General features: G+C 37.9%; 1 protein-coding gene across 1 annotated transcript in view; it reads left to right on the plus strand.

Moving 5' to 3' along the window:
- ELP3 (elongator acetyltransferase complex subunit 3) overlaps window positions 1–23620 on the plus strand; it is an 81849-nt gene that overhangs the window by 41751 nt on the left and 16478 nt on the right. Inside the window, exons 11-14 of the mRNA XM_054576010.1 lie at window positions 6780–6870; window positions 9592–9657; window positions 11225–11452; window positions 12295–12376. Of these exons, the coding sequence (XP_054431985.1) occupies window positions 6780–6870; window positions 9592–9657; window positions 11225–11452; window positions 12295–12376 (467 nt within the window). The remainder of the gene's footprint in view (window positions 1–6779; window positions 6871–9591; window positions 9658–11224; window positions 11453–12294; window positions 12377–23620) is intronic.

Consider the following 23620-nt stretch of genomic DNA (forward strand, 5'->3'; position numbering starts at 1 on the left):
AATCAGTGAATCAAAAGCAACAGGGGTGTTGCTATAGCATTAAAGGCTTAATTTTGTAGACTGAAATATCACAATGGGATGTTATCCTGAAAGGTTTCGAGAAAACAAGAACAGCAAATATAGTCTCTCTAGAAAAATTGCGAAGAGGTCATGACAGGAAGAATTAGGAACATGCACGTTATATAACTGTAAGGTCGGATGATGAGAAAGGCATGATTATGGAAAACCAACCTCAGGGTGATTGAAGACGCCTCCCTGTTCTCAGTTCTCCTTTCATGGCCCTCTCACACACCCCGCCCCCGCCCCCTCCCCCGGGGAATCAGCCAGTAGCAGAGCCCCCCAGCTCTAATTCGGGAAGGCCAAACTGGCCCTTGTACTTCTCCAGCAGCACACCACTTAAAGGGTTCCTGTGCTGCAGGTGATGTAGGCGTAACATTCTGAAGTGCCACTCTATTGCTTTACACATGTGTAGGTGAATTAGCACTTAATGGAATACATGCTGTAAAACAAGAGGTAAAACCTCCTTAAAAGTGTGGAATTAGCAGTGCCTTTAGTGAGTTTGAGGACTGTCATTTGAAGATAGTGGTGACTCAGTCCCTGGCACAGTAAATGCCTTTGGTGGAGCGAGTCATCTGGAGTCTAGCTGTGATGTCAGATTTTCACACTTTGGCACTGATAATTTACTTCACTTTGAATGTGAATATTTTCTAGGTTTTTTAGTATAAAGATTAGAATCTTTATGGTATTTTCCACTTTATATTTTTTGTTTTTAATACAGCTATTATACTGGTATACAAGTTTCCCTTAGAATTCTGCCTTTTTTAATGTAGCCTGCTTACTGTGGACTAATGTTCAATTTAGCCTTTGTTTTTCTATAAGCATGGGCAGAATTTCTTCAAATATATTGTTACTTTATGTTTTGCATTGACTATTACTGAACTATTACTATGAATACCTGCATAAGAATTTATTCAAATTAATTATAACTTGCTAATTTTACATATTATCCACTTTTACTTTCCTATTTCCTTTGTCTATTACTACATAAAAAAATGATTCAGATTTATTTTATATTGACTTGCTTTTTGTTATCAGTAATCACTGAAATTCTAAGTAGGCTTTTGCAGTGCTGAGTTGTATGGTGCAACGTGTCTCTGCTGTGACCACTATTCATAAATCCCCATGGATTTCTTTTTAGTAATGTGATTTTATACTTTTTTCCAGAAGTTTGTAGAATATTACTAATTATCCAGAACTTATATTTTCTTAATTTTCAGCCATATAGTACTATATTTATATGAACAAAGTAATATTTTCTCTATAAAGCTACTTCAAAATCACTTTCAATATATATATTAATAATGGGCTTACATTATTTTTCCAAAAATATCCTTGTAAAATTGGTGCACATCTTTATACTGCAGCACCTTTTATACATTGGCTACTTCTTGTTAAAGACTTACAATAATCTTCAGAGTTCTAATTTTAATGTCAATAGTAATCTAGCATTTTAATTTGTCTTATTCAGCAAACGGTTCTCTAATGTTGGACATTAGTTGTTTCCATTTTTTCTATTTTTTAAAATTATAATCACCCCAGCCTCCACTACAGCTAAAATTCATGTACATAGAACTTTTACTTATGTTGAAGTTATTTGTTAGAGCAGTGTGGTCTAATAGATCATGATGAAAGATCTACGCATTTATTATTATTATTATTATTATTATTTCTGGAACAAGGGGAGAACAAATGAATGTTTTAATTTTGCATTCCCTAGTTTATAATAAGGATTAACATACTTTCCATGTAACCAAGTGTTTGAGTTTCTTCTTATATCAGTTGTCTGTTTATATATATGTGCTGGTCATGGAATTTGGATCAAAAAGAAGATAGCACTTTTTATTGAAATAGCTACAAAAAATATATAAATTTTGCCTTTACCTTTTAGGGGCCTTTTGAATTATCTCCTTCGGCACAAATAAGACGACTAGAGATCCAAAAAACCATGTCCATATTCATATAGTACACTTACCACCTAATAACAATTTGGTAGCTGTATTCTGGTAAAATAGTTTCACATGTACCAGTTTGTGCAAGAAAACGATGGATGTCTAGGCATTATTAAGTGGCTAAGAAGCCTGATTTGGGAAAAGAGAATTACAGTGTTTTGACTCTGCATTGTTTCTTCTCTCTTCAGTTTTAGACTTTTAAAGAAATTTTTTTCAGTATTACAAATAAAGTTTTATTGAAACACAATCACACTCATTCATCCATTTTCTATGGATGAAAGAAGTTCTGAGAATGTAGAAGCCATTGGCAACAGAGAAAGTCTCCTTCTATAGTGTTTAATCCAGGCAATTTTAATAATTATAGTTGATTTATTTTTGTTTTAAATCATAGTAAAGAGAAATCATATGTGTCTTGTATTCTGTGCCTTTAGAACATCTGGCTGTTTCATTTCTACCTATGACAGCTACCGGATACAGGCTGTGTACTTAAATGTTGATCAGTGAATCAAAACATGTACATGGAGAAATTTTTAGGAACTTTTTTAGACAGGTGTTAAAAAGGAGGAACAAAGGAAGGAAAGTAGAAGGGAAGATATTTCAAGTGAAAGTACAATATTTTACACTTTTTTTCCCTAAATACATATTTTACTAATAGATTATATTTTTAATTGGCCATTCCCCTCCCACAGTCTTTTTTTTTTTTTTTTTCCTTAACTAATTTACACTTACAATTTTATGACAGTTGAGTCAGTAACATCTTACTAGGTGTTTTTATGAAGCATCATCCTAACAGATGATTCTGTATGGCCGGCCTGAAGGGTGCAGTCAGTGAGATTCTGACCAGACACGTGATAGAGCCACTTTAAACTGCTGCTACCCACAGGCTATTCGACAGCTGCCTGCCTTGATGTGATATTTAAATCACTGCAAAGCATTAGTATGGGAATACCAATTTGAAACCAAAACATGCTTCTGAAGTGTGAGAAACTTAAGACCAAAAAAGTGCCAGGCATCACTTTGAAAGGCTTTTTTGATGAGCAAGGTGCAAATACTAACACCACTACGATTGAAATATTACCTGTTGAGCCCTGGCCAGGTAGCTTAGTTGGTTATATTGTCATCTTGAGACACCAAATTTGTGGGCTTGATCTTTGATCAGGGCACATACCAGAAGCAACCAATAAATGCGTAAATGAGTGGAACAACAAATCAATATTTCTCTCTCTCTCAAATCAATAAATAAAACTTTTTAAAAAAGAAGTATTACCTGTTGAAATAGAAAAGTGAATATTATCAAATGCAATCTCTTCAAGAAAGTGAAGCTAGATTGAAGCAAATTGAGAAACCTGAAAATAATTTTAATTCCTACCTAGACAGATGTAGCAAGTTCATATGGTCAGCAATCCCACATGAGTTTCGAAGTCCTAGAAGACTGTAACATTGTCTTTTTATCTTCCTATGTTCCAGATTGCCTAATATACATTACTTTGCATGTGGAAGGTGTCCAGAATATATAGAATTATCTTCCTTTATTTTCAGTGAAAAAGACTTTATCATTGAAAGTGGAGATGGCCACATTTCTATTCTTTAATGAGGAAAAACTCCCATCTGGTCTACTCCAGGCATGTCACTGCCAAAGCCCTTAAAGCCATGTTGCATTTTTGTAGTGACAGACATAAATTTAAAGACATTTATGAACTCTCAGCATCATTATATAGCCCTGTTTTATCAGATCCTCGATGATTTGTGCTTTGTGATACTAGAGCCACCTTCAGGGACACGCGACCCACATAATTTCATAGGGACTTGTACTTGGTTTGATGCTCTGCTCTCATTATTTGAGAGTATTAATTTTTTAACATGAGGCCCTCTGTTCTCATTTTGCACTGCGCCCCCCACATTATTAGTGGGCCCTGTTGATAACTCTATCTTTCTGTCTGCTTAACACTTACAATGCTATATGATAAAACCTATTCCTTAGAGGGTTTACTTTCATTGAAAATTTTAGTGTCTTTTAAAAGTCCCGGCTCGCTGTTAGCAATATTTGTAGAGCCCACAGCCCTCTCCCCTGCTCTCCCCCGTGCCCTCCCCTGTGCAGCAGCGCTGCAGAGGCGTTTGCAGCGGTCCCCCTGCACCTGGAGAAGTGGAGAGGAAGGGCGGGGAGTGTAGCGGCGGCAACCGGGAGGGTGGTTACAGTGAATGAATAAGTTATTTGATTTAGCAAATATGTAAATATACTAAAGAATAAGAGAGCCAGATTTCTCACTGTCTAAAGGGATTTATAAACATTGAAAGCTGAGGAGCTGAAAAGAATACTTAGCCACTGGATTAAAATTGTAATTATCAGCATGAACTCCTGGGCTTGTTAAAAATTTATATATGGAAATAGTTATAGGTATCTGTTTATCTGTATCTGTCTTGTCATTAATACTAAAATGGTTGCCATCGATTTTATCATGGCATCCACATGCACGGTTTGTGTACATGTATATAAATATATATATATAAATGTATATACATACATTTCTTAGTGGTGCACACTGAGAGGGTCTAGAGACAGTGTCACCTCAGTAGTTGTGAGCACAGTGAGTGCCCAGATCTTGATGTCTAAATACACTGAATACACTACATACACTTCACTGAAAGGAATCAGGGCTGCCTGGAAAAATGACCAATTCCAGGGCTGGTGCAGCTAAACATACAAGATAAACTTGGAATATCTTCTGTTTCTAGAAAGTAAGAAACTATTCAAAGAATGATGGGGACATGTCACAAGGATCCAAAAACCAGCCTGAATTCATGCCCAATGGCCAAATCTAATTTAAGCAACAAAATAATGTATTAACTTCAGATTACAACTCACTGAATAAAATAGGAATCCATGAGCTCATGAATAAATGAATGAGCAGGGAAAAGGGAAAGTTCTTCCTCACAATACAGGCTTAACTAATAAAGGCAGATGTGATGATAAAAACAGATAATCGCCGTTTGGCAACCATTATGGGGAAGGTGACACAGACAGGAGTCACTGGCAAGTGCCGGGCTGGTACGTATTTGGAGGGCGGAGGAGGGAGAAATAGGATATAATGTGATACTGTGTACTTGTTTTAGTTCTCATACTGTAAATGGTATCCTTTTTGCAGTCTATTTAATAACACATTTTTTTTTTTACATTTTTTGCTGTTTAAAATGGGGTGCTGTCTATCTTGTGTTCCAAAGCACAAGAAGGCTGTGATGTGCCTCATGGAGAAAATACATAGTTAGGTAAGTTTCATTGAGGCATGAATTATAGTGCCATTGGCCACAAGTACAGTATTAATGAATCAATGTTCAATAAAGTGCCTTTAAACAGAAACACAAATAGAATAAAGTTATGTATTGATCAGTTAAAGAAAATGTGACTCAAGGCTTGCAGGTACCTAACCCTGCATTTCCCTTGGATCAGTGCTTCAGTACTTGCTCATTCAGTGTTTGTGGCACCTTTATGCAACATAACTGCCTACGTAACTATACAACGAATAACAAGAATTAAATGTGTGTGTCATGTATGGTGCTAACAGTGGTTGCCATTGTTTTTTCATATCATGTATAACAATGTTTTACTTTTTACTTTAAGTTGTGAAAGTACATATGTGAGTTATTTATAAAATATTTTACAGTAGAAAAGGGCATTTAGAAGACTTTAACTCTGGCTGTGTTATTCTCACTTTGAATTCCCTGGTGAGTTATCTTTAAAAATTTTGACTTATCATTGTTTTATAGTCTTTATGGAAACTACTGACTTCCAGAGCCCAACAGAATTATTGGGTATAGTTTTTAATGCTAATTGATTGACTTTTGATGTTTTTGTGTGGGTGAGAAATATCTTATTAGAATTAATGGGTGAAGTAGCTAATTGTGTTTACTTAACATTTGAAGGGGTAAGTAAAAAGAGAAGGAAAAGACTCAAGTTGATCCAAAAGCAAAAATGAGAAGAAAAGATAATTGCGTATTCTACATGTTTCTTCTAATCAACCACATATTAGACAAAACAAATTGGAGACTTGTCTTTGAACAGAAGGCAGATGTGCTGGGCATATTCTTCAGATTTTTCAAAATTGCTTTATCTTTTGATACTGATTTTTGTCTTGAAGAGGGTGTTAAATGGAACTCAATACGTCAACTTGTGATTGGAGGCTCCTTGGTGCCTGGCCCTTGACACTGTATTAATGCTAGGAAATAAATTTGATCCCCTCTCATCTTTAGGCGTGCTGTTAATCGTTCGAATGCAGAGTCATTGCTAATTTAGGTTTTTGGGAAATAGGAAAAACAATTTATTGTTTGAGACCAGTTGTTGGGTAAGCCTGACTTTTAATTACTTATCATTCAGCAACTGTAAACAAAATGGATTTTGCTTAAAAAAAGAAAAAAGTTATATTTTTTTGTTTTTAGTACAAATATTTCTTCAGCCAAAAATCATTACTAATGGTTATTGTATATTTGTTTTCACTTTTTAATCTCATAAAGTGATTTTCATCAGATGTTTCTCACAAAAACCCATGAGTGGTAGGTGAAAATCATAATGTCATAGATGAGGAAACGGAGGGACAGAGAGACCCTGAACCTTGCCTCTGGAGTAGAACAGGCAGCCTCTGCTTTTCTGATCTGCATTGTAGGGAGGGGTTTGGTTTTTGTTTTTGTTTGGGTTTTTTCCTTTTTAAAATATTGCTACCCTACTGCTGTAGAGAATGATTTGTATTTTGCAACAGCTCATCTTTTTTCCTCCTGCAGAGACATCCCAATGCCCTTAGTCAGCTCAGGAGTGGAGCATGGTAATTTGAGAGAGCTGGCATTTGCAAGAATGAAAGACCTTGGAATACAGGTAAGAGTCTGGCTATAACTGTTGAGATCAAAGTAATCTGAAACAAAAAGTGTGATATTCTCGTACTTAGAAACATATGAGTTTGGTCCAAAAGCTCTCACATATTGGAGGCATTCTTACTGTATAACATTTTGAAGTTGAAGTTAGCAGTTGCAAAGGCTGCATCTCATCCCTTACACCCGTTTTCTTCTAAAACAGTTTGTTGATTTAATGTTTTTTCCTACCTACTCAGATTGCCAACTATGTGCTCAACTCCCTTTTTTAAAAACATTTTTCTTTTGAAGTATTGAGTGTTCAATTCTTGTCTAATGGTTTTAGAAGAATATGAGAATATGTTTGAAGAAGCAGTATTACACGCGTGAAATAACTACCAAACAGTGCAAGTGCCATGCCCACCAGCCGCGCGCGCGGAGTGGGGGCCCCCCCTCATTCGGCCAGTTATTTAGTTCACAGATATTTACTAAGTACTTCCTTTCTGCTGGCCCTTGAAGTACAAATAGCCCAGGAATCTGCAATTTAAATCTCTGTAGATGATTCTTTTTCTTTTTTTTTAAATCCTCACCTGAGGATTTGTTTATTGCTTTTAGAGAGAGAGGAAAACATCCATCCATAGCCTCCCATTTAGGGGATCAAATCCACAGTCTATGTACGTGCCCTAACCAGGAATTGAACCCTCAACCTAACCAGCTGAGCCACCTAGCCAGGGCTCTGTGGGTGATCCTTAAATCTCTGTAGGGTTTGAAACTCAGTGCCCTCGGAACTACTTACAGCTGCTAAAGAGAAAAGGCCAGGAGTGGTGTCAGCCTGAGCATTGATTCCTAAGCTCTCCCTTCAGAGATTCTGATTCATGAGGTCTGGAATGGAGCTGTGGGGTGTTCACATGCATAATACAAGGGGGAACCCCCCCCTGCAAAAAAAAAGAATTATCTTCTGGAAGGCAGGCTCATTGTAATACAGGCTTCCCCTGCTGGATGAGTGTTCTAGGAACCCATCTGTATCAGTGTACCAGCTGGCTTTGTTGTGAGAGGCTGCCTTTGGCCATAGTGCATCTTTTTTTTTTGAAGTCTTTCAACATGTTTGCCCATTTCATGATAGGTAATTTACAAGCACACCTGCCCACACTGCTAAGTGTTCAACAGTTTTTGACCGCAGATAGCGTGACCACCATGACCCACCCTCCCTGAATTCACCTGATCTATCCCCTAAGCAACCATTTTTGTGTCCCTGGATGAAAAAAGTCCTCAAAGGGAAACATTTTGCTAATGTGGAAGAGGTAAAGCAACGTCAAAAGCACGAAAGGCATCAAAATCGACGAGTTCAAAAACTTTTCCAGCAGTGGAAAAAAATGTCTTGATAAATGTTTTGCATCAAATGGAGAGTACTTTGAAGGGGACTGAAGTTTTATGTATGTAAGAATAAATAACACAATTTTTTATAAATAAATTTTGGGTTGTTTTTTTTTGACTGCACTTGGAAATACATTGTTTTGAGAATTGTATACCATGTTTGAGGACTTACCGAAGACATTTTATTCTCTTAGCCAAATTTATGGAGAAAATTTTTCATAAAATTGTACACAAGAGAGTTTGTGATAATAATGGCTTATTTTCCCAGCCTCCCCCCCAAAATTAAACAATTTTAAGTTCTAGAAAAACAGCTCATGGTGTTTATGGTAATTAACAGTACCAAGCAAGATTATAAGTCTGCTCTGAGCATCTCCTTTGAGAAAACTGCTGCCAAAGTGCACTAGAAATAGCTTTGTTTTTATAGAACTGAATAATGAGCTCTTAATATTTCTTGTGGAATTATATACATATGGAGCAGTCCTCCTTAAATACACTATTGGTAGTTTAGCTTGTATGCCATGACATCATCAAATTTCCTAGGGTGATCTTTTTTCACTGGTAGAGTATGTTAAAATCTTGAAAATATTTTTTATAATTTACTCTGCAGGGAAAATATACCATAGGACACATAGGTGAATACTTTCAGGACTTTGTAATCGTAAATGTCAGGCTGTGTAGCTTGCGGACTAGAAGTGAGAGCGGCAGCACACATGCTTGGCCACACAGACCAGGCGCTGCCTCCGTATCACCCGCAGGCAGCTCCGTGCCTCCCGGGGACACGAAGAGCCATTTGTGACTCTGGTTCAGGTTATATAAAAAACGGGTCTAAGATTCTTTTTTCTTCTTCCTTTCCTTCCTTCATCCCTCCCATTCTTTCTTCCACAGCACCCATCTTTGCAAAACAGGCAAGCAAACAAAAAAAGCAGACATCTTTAGCAGCCGTCTTGTTGACATTTCTAAAGTGATACAAATATGATCATGCAGTTAAAAATATATGGCAGGTAAAAATAATAACTGTAATAATGTGGTGAGAGTGTTTAAAAATTAGGAATACAGTTATGTTCTCTGGTTAAAACTATTATCATATTTTAGGATGTATGTTCTTTACTTCCAATATTATGTTATATATAGATCTTCTTTTAATTCTAAACATTTTAAAAACAGTACTGTACTAACTTCATACATTTTTTTACTCCATGTTTCCAACCCTCAGCTTTATTCAAGATGGCTTCATTTTTAAATGCAGTTCTTTTTCACAGTGTTAATTGTGTTCAAACTTAATTTTGAGCTCAGGATTTGGTGGAGAGGTTTCAATAAAAATGGAATTAGTTACCAGTTTTATAATTGCTCCCCTCCTCTACCTTTTTTTTGCTAGTGTCGGGATGTGAGAACCAGAGAAGTTGGCATTCAAGAAATTCATCACAAAGTACGGCCATACCAGGTTAGTTTCTTTATTTTCTATAGAGAGATTAGGTCCTGTTCATCAGTCTTTTTCATCAAGCCTGGATCCACACCTTCTGACCAATGGGACTGAACCCTGGAAGTGAATGAGTAAAACTAAGAACACAGAGTAACTGTGAATCAAATACAGCTTCAAGCCAGGAAAACCAAGTATGAGGGTGGCTCAATTTCTAGAAGAGCCAGGTTAGGAAAACCAAGTCTGAACTTCATTCTAGCTCGGCACTGTTCAGTAGAACTTTCAGCAGTGTTGGAAATGTTCTATAATCTGTGCCTTCCAATATGGTATCAGCCACCAGTCACATGTGACTTTTTAAGTAGTGGAAAGGTTGCTAGTACAACTGAGGAACTGAGTATTTAATATTTAATTTTAACTCAAATGTAAATAGACACATGTGACTAGTGGCCACATTCAGGTGAAGCTAGATGTAATCTGTTATCTCATGTGAAACTGCTAAATTATTGCTCATTGATGGTAATCAAATGAATAGATCTGCCCTTATCAACAGAGGTTCCACAAAACTTAAACCTGATGCCAAAGGCATTTATTGTTTGTGATTAATTAACAGCTCTCCTATGTATCTATAATGTCCAGCTATGTATAAAGTTTTCTGTGGGATTTAGCTCTTGTAGATCTCCATTTGGAAAGGCTAGGATCGTTGAGATCTGCATTGATACTCCTATTCTCAAAATGAATTATTTCACTGTCGTTTTTCACAATCATTTTGCCAAATTCTTGTGCAGTCCCGTTATTTAGCAAACAATAAATTGAGAAGGAAGATACTATTAGTCTGAATTGTTCACCTCGCAATGGATACAGTCTGGCCATTTTCAGAATGTATATGGGTGTGACCATGCTCACATGTAGGCTTGGCTTTTCTGTGTATGCGTATTGTTGCATGTTGCTTATATTTATATGAAATATAAGGGCCACTTAAACAATGAATTGAAGAATCAAAAGCCTATATAGATTGCTACCAGAAAAACCTTCCCCAAAAGCCATTCTGCAATAATTAGGTTTTCTTTAATGTTTTAATCTCATAACTAGACATATTTTAAAAGCATTGTGGGATGCCATTGAGGAAAAAGCAAGTGACCTATGACACTTTCTCCCTGCCCTCCCGAAAATTAGGTTTTTAATGGAGGAAGTAAGGACTAGAAAATGAAACCATTGAGCACCTGACAGCTCTGGGGCCCAGGGTTCTCGCAAGAGCCACGCGTGTTACATAGTGTGTAATTTTACCTTATAGACCCTTCATGGAGATTTAACTGCATGGAAGCGTTTACTAAGCCAGATCATTGTAACATTCTCAAGGTTAATGAAGTTCAAATGCTTATGAGTCTGTAAAATTGTTTTTCTTTTATAATAGTCCATTAACAAGGCATGAACTGTAATTAACATTTGAGAGTAGACAAATAAAAAGAAACATAATTCATGATTATGCATTCTTTATTCCTAATTGTGAATATTAGCCTAAATAAATATATATGATTATAAACATAAACTTGGTTCTTTTTAAAAAATGCATTTTGTTATTTTTATTACATAGGTTGAATTGGTAAGGAGAGATTATGTTGCAAATGGTGGCTGGGAAACATTCTTATCATACGAAGACCCAGATCAAGACATTTTGATTGGCCTCCTGCGATTACGAAAGTGTTCAGAGGAAACCTTCCGTTTTGAGTTGGTCGGAGGTGTTTCCATAGTCCGAGAGCTGCATGTGTACGGAAGTGTAGTCCCTGTGAGCAGTCGGGATCCTACTAAATTTCAGCATCAGGTATCCTGTATTTCACTTCTGTTTGACTCTAAGAGACGGCCCAAAGGAGGGAAAGGGAAAAGGAACAGGAACAGGGGGTGGGAGGGATCAAAGGGAGGGACAGAAAAAGAAGGGCAAAGGGAAGCATAGAAACAGAGGAACCAATGTTTTTAGTGGTTCAGAGATGTCTTCTCCCCAAATTGCCCACTTTTGGGTATGATGGAGGAGGAGGAAGGGACAAATTGAGACTCAGTTGAGTAGAATATTAGATTGAACCATATGACATTGCTGTTTTTGAAAGTCAGAAATAGTCTAGTACTGGCAATTTCAACTAATTTACTATTGTGGACTCAAAGGGGATGATAATGTGAAACTGCTTAGGAAGTATTAAAGCACTTCATAAATGTAAACTCTGTGACATATATAGTGGAACAGTATTCAGCTTTCCCCAAACAACCTAAATAAATAACTTACTTTTTTTAAATTAAAGAAAAAACTAGTGAATATAGCGTAGACCCCAAAATAGAGGAATTAAGAATATTGCCTAGAGGGTGCCTAGAACTTGTTTAAAAAGAGGCAGAAGTTAAGAGGCAATTACCTCCTTGTCCTGAGTAGATTACATCATCCACAAAATACATTGTGTATCTTGTTGCAGAGTTTTCCTTTGTTTACTAGGCTGATATAGGGTACTTTTGGTATAATTGAATGGTTTCTCTTTCCTTACTCCCATAAATGGTTTTCTTGTCACTCTTATTTTAACAGATTTTAGCAAGTACTAAATATTAGCCGCCCTTGTTTTACAGATCCCCTTTAGTGACTTGTTTTCTCCTTAATTCTCCAACCCTCTTTACTGCTCCTTATAGGGATTTGGCATGCTGCTGATGGAGGAAGCAGAAAGAATAGCTAGAGAAGAACATGGATCTGGGAAAATAGCTGTTATATCAGGTAAGTAGGAGAGGGCAAAGGTCATGATTCATTCACATTTTTTACTTGGTAGCACAATTAAAACTACCCCAGGCCTCTCTTATGCCTGTTTGTGTTCAAAATTAGAACTGAATAATGAAAGACCTGTGCTTAAACACAAAGAAAATTCCTATCAGCACTTCGGTGGAATAGAGCCTGCAGAAGCGCTCCACCTCTGAGTGGCAGGACCAGCAGTCTGTGTCCTGTCTTCCTCGCTCTCTGTCACACTGGCCACTGCGGTCATCTGTCATGTGCTTTGTGCCCAGTTAATTTGTCTGGGAAAATAAAGTTTGATGGTATGGAGCCAAGAAAAATGTAAACCAGTGCGGAGATTATCAATATTGTTCAGAAAATTAAAATAGAATCTCAATTGCCAGTACAAGATGTTTAAAGGCAGAGCTTCTTGCTCCATAAATATTTACAGTAACTTGCTCTTGAGGAACAGCTTTCTCTGTTAGGAAGCTTCCCCATACCTTATCTAGGGCATCAGATAATTGGGAAGCGGGCACGAAAAGGACATTCTAGGTCAGTGGAACCAAGGGAAAACGGATGCACCCTTTCGCTCCCACTCCTAAATATTGTGTCCTTACCGATATTGCTCTTCCAATAACTAGCTAACATGGTGAAAACCATGATCAAAATTTAGGTTATTTTTCCTCCAGTGTTTGTTTCTCTCATTAGACTATTCCATTCTCTGAAAATGAAAATTAAAATGAGAGTTTAAAAAACAACAAAAAAAAAACATAGTACGTTGTTGTCCATCAGTAAATCAGTACCCTTTCCTAGCTGTTAATGATTATAATTGTGAAAATGTAATGACCGAGGCTCACTTAATCATTTAGCCTGGCCATGGCTTTTGGCATTATCCAAACAGATTAATAAAGCATTTCTTAACATGGCTTAGCTTTATAATTTTTTTCTCTGTTATCTTTAATTCCACGAAGAGGGAACTAAATGAGGTTCACCTGATTGTTACTGATAACATGTGATGATAAATGTTTACCTCTTGATTGTGTAATCTGTGGTTGACCAGAAGTCAGCCTTTCCCTGGTGGTACCAGGAAAAGGCCAGACTGACTCAGAACTCATTCTTCACACGCACCTGTGGAGGGTTGCGATCACCTGAAATTTCAGTAGCCTTTTGCCACAGCACTGCAGTGTTTTCAGTACAGTACTCCAGCTTCAGCGTGCTTGTGAATTACGTGAAAATTTTGTTGAAATGCAGATTTTGACTCATTGGGTCTTGGGTGGGGCCTGAGAGCCAACATTTCTAAAGAGCTCCCAATGTTACCTATGCCAGTTATCTTCAGACCTCACTTTGAATAGCAGGGTTTTAGTATTCTCTTACAAATGTAATATTCTCTTCCAACTCATTAAGGTAAGGGTATCTGTAGGAAACCTAATCGGTCTCAAGACTGAGGGCATCGGTATTCTAGCACTTCTCCACATTATTTCATTTGGTTTTGCAGTGTCTTTTTTTTTTTTTTTTTGAAATAATGCGTACAGGGAGGCCCCTCACTTGCCTGAGGGCACATTTAGTTGCCCATAAGAACCTCAGTTTCTGCTTTTTATGAGCAGGAAATGGAAATCCGCATCTGTACTCTAGCTTTTTGTTATAATCTAAATAATAGCTTAATTTCAGGTCCTCTGCCTGTAGAATTTTTAAAATAACAAGAGCCTTTCTCCTTACCAGCTCCTACAGCAAGACTGCTAGATTTCTTTATGGGCATTTCCTTTGGTGAGTGGGTTTCCAGAGGAGCAGCCCTGGAAGAACGAGAGTGAGAGCTATGAGAGGAAGGAAGCGTTGCTTCCTGTCACTGTGGTCTGGAAGCCCCACATGCTTTCTTTTGGGAAAACCACATAGGGCCTTGACTTTGTGTTGACTCAAGATCTGGTCACCCTTCAAATGAAAAAGCTAGAGCTTTTGTTCTGTGTATGATGCATTTTGTTTCTGAAATTTAGTAATATATTACTGTTCTATTTACATTTCTGAGTCAGACTCTGAGTCCATTACTCAGAACTTCAAGGAAGGCAGATTTAAAGTGTTCATTTTTATAACTTTTTTTAAGTATATTTTACTGATTATGCTATTGCAGTTGTTCCATTCTTTTTTCCTCCCCTTTATCCCCCTTTGCCCAGTACCCCTATTCCCTCCAGCGTTCCGCTGCCTTAGTTCATGTCCATGAGTCGTAGTTCTTTGGCTTCCCCATTTCCTATACTACTCTTGACCTCCCCCTGTCTATTTTGTACCTACCAATTATGTTTCTTATTCCCTGTACCTTTTCCTCCATTCTCCCCCAACACCCTCCCTGCTGATAACCCTCCATGTGATCTCCATTTCTGTGATTCTGTTCCTGTTCTAGTTGTTTGTTAATTTGTTTTTGTTTTTAGGTTCAGGTGATGATAGTTGTGAGTATGTTGTCATTTTACTGTTCATAGTTTTGATCTTAATTTTCTTAGCTAAGTCCTTTTAACATTTCATATAATAAGGGCTTGGTGAAGACGAACTCCTTTAACTTGACCTTATCTGGGAAGCACTTTCTCTGCCCTTCCATTCTTAATGATAGCTTTGCTGGATGGAGTAATCTTGGATGTAGGACCTTGCTTTTTATGAATACTTCTTTCCAGCCTCTTATTGCCTGCAAGATTTCTTTTGAGAAATGAGCTGATAGTCTTATGGGAACTCCTCTGTAGGTAACTGTCTCCTTTTCTCTTGCATCTTTTAAGATTCTCTCCTTATCTTTAACCTTGGGTAATTTAATTATATGTCTTGGTGTGTTTCTCTTTGGGTCCACTTTCTTTAGGACTCTCCAAGCTTCCTGGACTGACATATCTATTTTCTTGGCCACATTGGGAAAGTTCTCCATTATTTTTTCAAATAAGTTTTCAATTTCTTGCTCTTCCTTTTCTCCTTCTGGCACCCCTATGATTCGGACGTTGGAACATTTAAAGTTGTCCCAGAGGCTCCTAAGCCTCTCCTCGTTTCTTTGAATTTTTGTTTCATCATCCTGTTCCAGTTCAGTGTTTATTTCTTCTATCTGTTCCAAATCGTTGATTTTAGTCCTGGTTTCCTTCCCTTCACTGTTGATTCCCTGTATGTTTTTCTTTATTTCACTTTGTACGGCCTTCACTTCTCCCTTTATTTTGCGTCTGTACTCGATCATTTCTGTGAGCACCCTGAATACCAGTGTTTTGAACTCTGCCTCTGATAGGTTGGCTGTCTTCTTGTTACTTAGTATTTTTTCTGGAGTTTTGGTCTGTTCTTTCATTTGGGCCATATTTCTTTGTCTCAGCACAGCTGTTATGTTGTAAGGGACAGAGCCAGGGCAGGGCAACCCGCTTTGTTGTGCTGTGGCACTTGTTTGGCTGTTGCCCCACTTTTCAGTCACTTCCCCTGCTACCCACAAGTGAATTGCACCCTGTTGGTGGTGATTCCCGGGTGGGTGGGTCTGTGTACATTCTAGAACCCCATGGGCACCTCCAGTGGACTCTCCTATGAGACTGGAAGTTTCTCCCACCGCTGCAACCCCCACAGGTTTTTACAGCCCAAGGTTTTGAGGCTTTCTTTTCCCGCACTGGAACCCTGGATTATGCTGTCTGTCTCACCCCCCAATTGTTCCTCCCAGTTTATCTACACACAGATGTGGAACCGCCCAGTGTGCTAGCCACCACCTTGCTGCATACCTTCTCAGTCCTGGTTGCCCTTCCCTTCCCCTCCTACCGGTCTGGATGAATGTTTCTTCTTTAAGTCCTTGGTTGTCAGACTTCCATACAGTTTGATTTTCTGGCAGTTCTGGTTGTTTTTTGTTTTAAAATTAGTTGTTTTCTTCTTTTGGTGCAAAGAGGGGACGCATATCTACCTATGCCTCCATCTTGGCTAGAACTCCCTATTTTTGTAATATGGTTTTTTCTTCCTTGTTTGTTCATTTTTACTTTGGTGTTTTGGTGGGTTTTTTTTTTTTTTTACAGTCTACTTTCTATTTTGTATTGGTTTCAGGTATACAGCTTAGTGTTTAGACAGTCATAGACTTTACATAGTGTATTAAGTACATTAGTGTGCATGCATGTGTGTGTGTGTGTGTTTTAATTGGTTTTTGTAAAAAGTTGAAGTTTTTCTCCATGAATTGACCCTTGGAATGCATATCTCTTTGTGGTAGTACAGGTGTTTGTGTGCTGCATTCATTCACAGTACTTCCTGAGATGTGGGGTGTAAGAAGGCACACAGGCAGGGAATCAGTTAGATTCCATTTTTGCATTGACTAGCTCTTGTAACCTGGGATAATTTCACCTGGGATAATTTCTTCATGGACCTTTATTTTCTTACTGAAAACAACTGGCTTATGTTATGGTCCTAACAGTCTAGAATTCTGCCCCTTAAGTATCTTCCTTTCATTAGTTCTCCACATGACCAGTTGTTTTATTGAATTCATTTTAAGTACATTCTTTTCTGAAACCCTTTTAGGATACCCCTTAATTTCACCAGTAGCTGACCTCAGCCTCATTGTGGGTTGAGTATTTGATGATAAAAATGAAGATAAGAAGCTTAATCCTATTTTAACTTCAGTCACAACTGCTGGTCCTTTATGACCTAAATGTTGTTCTTTTTTTTTGACCTCGTCATCTATTTGTAAATCCACCCTTGTTCTGGCCTATAGGCTTTTGTAAAACTCCTACACAGTGGTGGCCTAGATATTCTGTCCTGGCATAACTAGTAGCTTGAGTGAGAGAGTGAGATCGTTTATCATGCTAGTTATCATGCCAATGCATGTAAGAATGCATTGGCGTAGAATTTGTTTTTCGATTACATTCTGATTCATTATGACTTCCCTTCATCTTGGCAGCAGATTTTCTGTTACTTGGGTTTGCTATCTTTGATTCTGCCTCTAGACAATGTTACTAACAACACAGTAGATCCAATTTAAATCACTAGTCAGAATAATTAGTATATACCTTCTGTAAACAAAATATTTTGAGATAAAAAATTTGCTTTTTAATAGAAAAAGAATGCATGGTTTATATAAGGTTTATAGCTGATTTATCTTTTTTAAAAATGAACTTTATAGCTACATGAAAAAATTAAAAACTTATCAGAATCAGATGAAGCACTTTCTTAAACTTTTGCTAATTTATTCTATTTTTAACTATATATAATTCTTAGTAAGTAAACTGAATGTTTAAAACTTAACCATCAAATCTACATGTAAAGATTAAAGCAAAAATGAAATAGTTAGTTTTATCCACATCAAAATCACTAAGTGTATTAAGTGTCTCCTACGTGCAAGGGACCAAGGGCCAAGACGGGAGATTGAGGAAGTGCAAGGTGCTCGCCTGCCTTTGAGGGATGTTCATAGTGGGCTGGACAGCTCTGAGTCTTCACCCTAGAGTTTGTCCTTAACTGCAGAGGAAGATAAATTTTTTTCCCTTAAACTATTTCTTAACTCAGGATTCATTGTTTCAGAGTAAGAAAATGACCTTTTCCTACATGTAAAAAGTGGGTAAATCAGTCATATAAGAACCAGTTTATAAAATAATCTGTAGGCAGAAAATAACAGTTAATTGCTGCAAATATATAAGCAATTACTTAGCCCCTATTAAGTCCAAATGCTTTAGTATCTCACCAGCTTACTGATGTAGTTTGTCAACAGACATTTTTAAGATTAACAAATCGTATCTACCTAAAAGCCATGATATGTGTCTACTTGGATGATCAGCATTCTTTCCTTTAAAAATGTTAAGATGAAGCAGTTCTTTCTCCTCCCTCTCCTATAGTGTAAAGTGCAAAAAATTGTACAGTGGAACCTAAACACATTTGAAATGCCATCACTAATAATCACCATGGAAACTGAAGAACTCTGATGTCACACTGCTCGTACCATTTCCAGAAAGGCAAATATAACTGTCAGTAGCCACTATTTAAAAAGCCACTCAATACCCCCAACAGAATGGGGTTTATTTTCCTTTTGGCAGTTCTGGTTAGGTGTCAGGTCCAATCATGTTACCGCTTCTGTGTGTGAAGCTGATTGCTATGCATCTAGACGAACAGCTATTCCCCAAGCTCCCCCTCCTACGTTCGTCATAAGCAGTATTCTATTTGTGTTCTCTCAAGTAGAAAATTAATATGGCCATTGGCCAAGAATTGTACAAGGTTGATACCACACAGTGATGATGAGAAATGAGGGAAGTGTCCGAATGGTTGATGCCAGAAATCACTGAAGTCAGAGACTGATTGCTATTTTGTTTAAATCTATTAAAAAGGCAAAGAAGAGAGTAGAGAAGCTTAAATATAGGGTGAGTAAACGAGTCACTGTGGAGATGAGATCATTCTAAATCATGATGCTCAGAGTTAGGACTCTAAAGCCACATCTCCAATTCCTGCTAGTGAAAAAAACAATCAATGCACCTGTGCCGTATATAGTCTAGTGTGGCTCCTTAGGACTGAAATTAATGGTCTTTAACCCCAGAACCACTGATTAACAAAATGATACATGGGCAGAAAACAACAGTTGTTTTGTTTCATTAAACTACAAATAGCTGAGATTTACTTACTGGACCCCAGAAACTTCGCCTGTGTTCTAGGCTGCAGCACATCTCCCCTCTGTTTGAGGTAAAGGCAGTTTTATTCTTTGCATTATAATCTACTTGAGAAGAAGGGTGCATTTGTAACTAGATATCTGTGGTAATGGACTCATAATCCTTACCAAAATGCCTGGAAAAGCTTTCCCTCATTTTGGCTTGCTAATGGGCACAGGACGCCGGCCAAATGCAAGCCAGCCTGAGTGCTGTGTGCCTCTGTTCATGCAGGACTTCTCAGAAAGGGTAGAAAGAGATTGTTTGCTCATTTGTAGTTTGTTTCATCCCTTTACGTAATTTATATTTCAATAAATTATTCCCCAATTAAATGTACATTGTTAGGGTTCTGCATACTCTTCAATTTATTCCATTTGGTATTCCAACAGTGATCATATACAGTTATTTTTTGGTGCATGTTCCAATAGGATTTTGTTTTTGCAGTGGTTAATATCTTTCTTATTAAAGATAATGAACACGGTGTAAAATATTGCTTCTACAGGAACTTACTAATTTCAGCATCATCATTAATCAGGCAGTGATGACATGGAATACTATTTTGTTAGATCACGAATTAGCTAAATGTGTGCTAATTGGTGTCTGTATTGCAGCTGGACTCTGAAGGCATGTTGCATAGCTTTTCTCAGCACTCTTTATTCCCTGGCTTGCTCTTTACTCATTTGTAGATGAATCAGGTACCAGTTTATAGTACATTGCATATCAAGTGCATTAGACCTGTTCCTCACTTGGCATCACACAACTGTATTAATTAATGCATATTTTTCAAATATCTCTGAATAGGCTGCTAGTGAGTTCCCACTATTTGGACCTTGTAGGCAACTGACTATTTGGTGAAGTTTTCTAGACAGATGCGAGAGCTACCAGCAGGTAGTAGTTTGTTGATGTTTAAGGAACAGTTGTTGGCAAATGATATTGCTCCTCCCAGGTCCATGCTGTCAAGTGTTCTTGTGTCTCAGAAGGACTCACGTTAAAGGCACAGAGGACGGCCTTGCTAATGTTGACACACTTACATTTGTAGACTTTTTCTGTTTTTGTTCCATAGTTTATGGTTATGGGAAGTGATGGTTGTACACTTTTTCTTGGTAAGAGGAATAGTTTATATATCATGAGGTTCCTAATAATATTCCCAAGAGGTCTGGGAGCTTTGATATGGATGACTGCCTTTATTGTAAAGTTAGACACTTCAGGGTTTGTTTTTTTTTTTCTGAAGCAGGAAGCCTTCTCTAAGTGGTCTAGCCTATCTTGGTGAGTAGCCTACTCACCACCTGCTGTCTGTCGCAAACTTTGTTTTATATTCCACTTGCAATGTTAACACCTTTTCAGTGTAACATATATAATAGTATTATTCTTGTCTCTGAATATTTGATATTGCTATAATCCATTCAGTTTGATAAAGCTTTTTCTCTTTTAGATCTGCTAGAGGCAGGGATTTGACAGATTCTTCCCCTCTGAGTGAGCAGATAACTAAATAATGTGGGAAAATATTGATGCTGCCTTCCTTAGTAGCAACCAAGATACTGGTTTCTAAGAGCCTTTTAGTTTGGGCATTTTAAATTCCAGCAGGACACACACCGGCAATTTTTTATTCTTTGGTCAGCCAGCTTAAACTGTTGTCTGAGACCAGTAGCTCACATTTCCAAGACATTACCTGGTAGACCATAGGAAAATGTTTTCTTGTGCAACCCCATCTTCCACCTCCCTAAGCATCCAGTTGTCCAGCTATCCCTCATTTATGAACAAATCACTGATGTTCAGTGTAGCAGTCCAGAAGCTCTGTGTCTGTGCCCTTTTGGGTCTGTTACCTGTTCCTGCAAATCCTCCTGATCAGGGATTGATTTGGCTATTTTTTGTTGCGTAACAGCACCCCAAAATGTAGTGGCTTAAAACAAAACAGCCATTCTATTTGCTGGGTGATTCTGAGAGTCAAAATTTAGCAAGGCATAGAGAGGCTGGCTCACCTCCATTCCATGGTGTCTGGGGCCTCCGCTGGGGTAGTTTAATTGTCTGGCAGCTGGCTGGGATGGCTCGTCGGCCTGTCTACTAGCTGGTAGATGGTGCTTGGTTGAAACTGTCAACGTGAGCACCTTAATTCCGCTTCACATGACTTTTGCTTCTGGTAGCATGAAGGCTGGATTCTAAGGGGAAGAAAAGGAAGGCCTGGTCTTAGAAGCCCCAGATCATCTTGTATTTCGTATTTATTGGCTTACTTAGTGGCTGAAAAACAGCGAGCAGTTCTTTCACAGCTTCTGTGGGTCAGAAGTCTAGAAGTAGATGAGCCGGGTGCCTCTGGCTCAAAGCACCTCATAAAGCTGCAGTGAAGGTGTCAGCCAGGGCTGTAATTATATCAGTATTCAGTTGGGGTTGAAGAATCCACTTCTAAGCTCTCTCTGCAGTTTTTGGCAGGCATCCATTCCTCACAGGTCATCGGTCTTAGTTCCTCACCATGCCATATGGGCTGCTCAGCACACGTCAGCTTGCTTCCCCCAGCTGAGCGCCATAGAGACAGAGCCTTGAGGTGGAAGGCATGGTCATTATAACCAAATCTATGAGAAAGTCAGTGAGTCAGCCCACCCTCGAAGGGCAGGAATTACACACCATTAACACCAATAGACAGTAAATTTCGGGGGTCATCTTCAAGACCGCCTACCACAGTGTGACTTCTGCCCCATTCTGTTGTTTAAAGAAGTCATTGGGCCAGATTTAAAGGGAGAGGAAATAAATTCCACTTCGTAAAGAGAGCGGCTCTGGTGGCCATCTTTGGATACTAAGTGATAGAATACATTTTCATTAACTTGCAATTAGTAGACATCCAGTCTCTTTCTTACAGGAAACTTCATTTAGCCTTTTCTTAGGATTGACTATCTTTGGCTATACCTTCAAAGCTTCTTGCCCCAGGCCCACTGTCAGATTTGTATATGCCAGGCATGGCAGCACAGTTGTACCTCATGCTTTCCCATGTGGGGTTTGGCAGGCCCCACAAGTAGCACCTGCATTTGTCTGCCACCTCCCTTCCATGAGGACATTCCTCTGTTTCCCCTTATGAGCCCACTAACTGATGCTTTAGGTCTATGGTTTGTATCTTCTAAGTTCAGCATATAGGAGACCATTTGCGCTGAGGGTACCTGGTTTTCTTCTGGACATACGCTACCCTAAAACCACATTCCTTCCCCTACAAACACCTGAAGATAGTTAATGCACTTTAAAGTCTTTTTTTTTTCTATTTAGGGAGGTAGTAAGTTGTATATAATACAAAATTTGTCCTTATAACCATTTTTAAGTATGTAGTTCAGTGGCACTAAATTCACAATGTTGTACAACCATCACCACTATTTCTAGAACATCTTCATCACCCCAAACCAAAACACTGTTCATTAAGCAATAACTCCCAACTCTTCATCTCTTCAGTCCCTGGTAAGCTCTGTACTACTTTCTGTCTCTATGAAATGGAGTCATAATTTGTGTTCTTTTGTGTCTGGCTTATTTCACTGAGTATAATGTCTTCAAGGTTCATCCATGCAGTAACATGTATCAGATTTTGCTTCCTTTTTAAGGTAATATTCAGTGTGTATATTTGGGCTGTTTTCATCTTTTGGCAATCTGAATAACATTGCTATGACTTTGGTGTACAAATATCTATTCATGTTCCTGCTTTCAATTCCTTTGTGTGTATACCCAGAAATGGAGTTGCTGAATCAAATGGTACTTCTGTTTAACTTTTTTGATGAATCGCCAAACTGTTTCCTACAGAGGCTGCAATATTTTACACTCCCATCAACACTGCATAAGGGTTTTAATTTCTCCACATACTTGCCAACACTTTTACTTTGTTATTTTCATTTTTCTTTTTTTTACATCCATCCCACTGGGTGTGAAGTGATGTTTTACTGGGATTTTATCTTGCATTTTCTTAATGACTAATGATGTTGGACATTTTTTGTGTGCATCTCATTTATGTGTCTTCTTTAGAAAAATGTCCTTTGCTCATTTTTTTAAAATTGGGTTGTTTGTCTTTTTGTTGTTATTTTCTGGACACCATACTCTTACAAGAACTGTGAATTACAAATATTTTCTCCTATATATTCATAAAGGATAGTGGTCTCTAGTTTTATTTGTAATGTCTTTGGCTTTGGTATCAAGATATTGCAAGCCTCATAGGATGAGTTAGAAAGTGTCCCCCCTCCTCTTTAGTTTTTTTTGGAAGTATTTGAAAAGGCTTGGTGTTAATTCTCTAAACATTTGGTAGAAATCACCAGTAAAGCCGTCTGGTCAGTTTTTCTTTTGGTGTATGTTTTTGGTGACTGATTGAATCTCCTTACTTGTTATAGGACTATAGAGACTTTCTGTTTCTTATTTTTGTTGTTTGTATTTCTAGGAATATGTCTACTTCATTTAGGTTATCCAGTGTATTGGTATACATACACATTCTTCTTACTGTTCTTAGTATTCTCTTGTCATTCTATTTCTGTAATGTCAGTTTTAATGTCCCCTTTTTCATTTCTAATTTTTTCATACTGTGTATGTTTTCAATCTTTTTAGATTTTAGTGATTACCTTGGGGATTACAGTTAATATCTTAAACTTACAACCCAGTTTGAATAATATCAGTTTAGTTCTGATAGTGTGTAAACACTCTGCTCTCA

The sequence above is a fragment of the Pteronotus mesoamericanus genome, unplaced genomic scaffold (assembly GCF_021234165.1).
Source record: "Pteronotus mesoamericanus isolate MK-2021 breed Mesoamerican mustached bat unplaced genomic scaffold, CSHL_Meso_final contig_32, whole genome shotgun sequence".
NCBI lineage: Eukaryota > Metazoa > Chordata > Mammalia > Chiroptera > Mormoopidae > Pteronotus > Pteronotus mesoamericanus.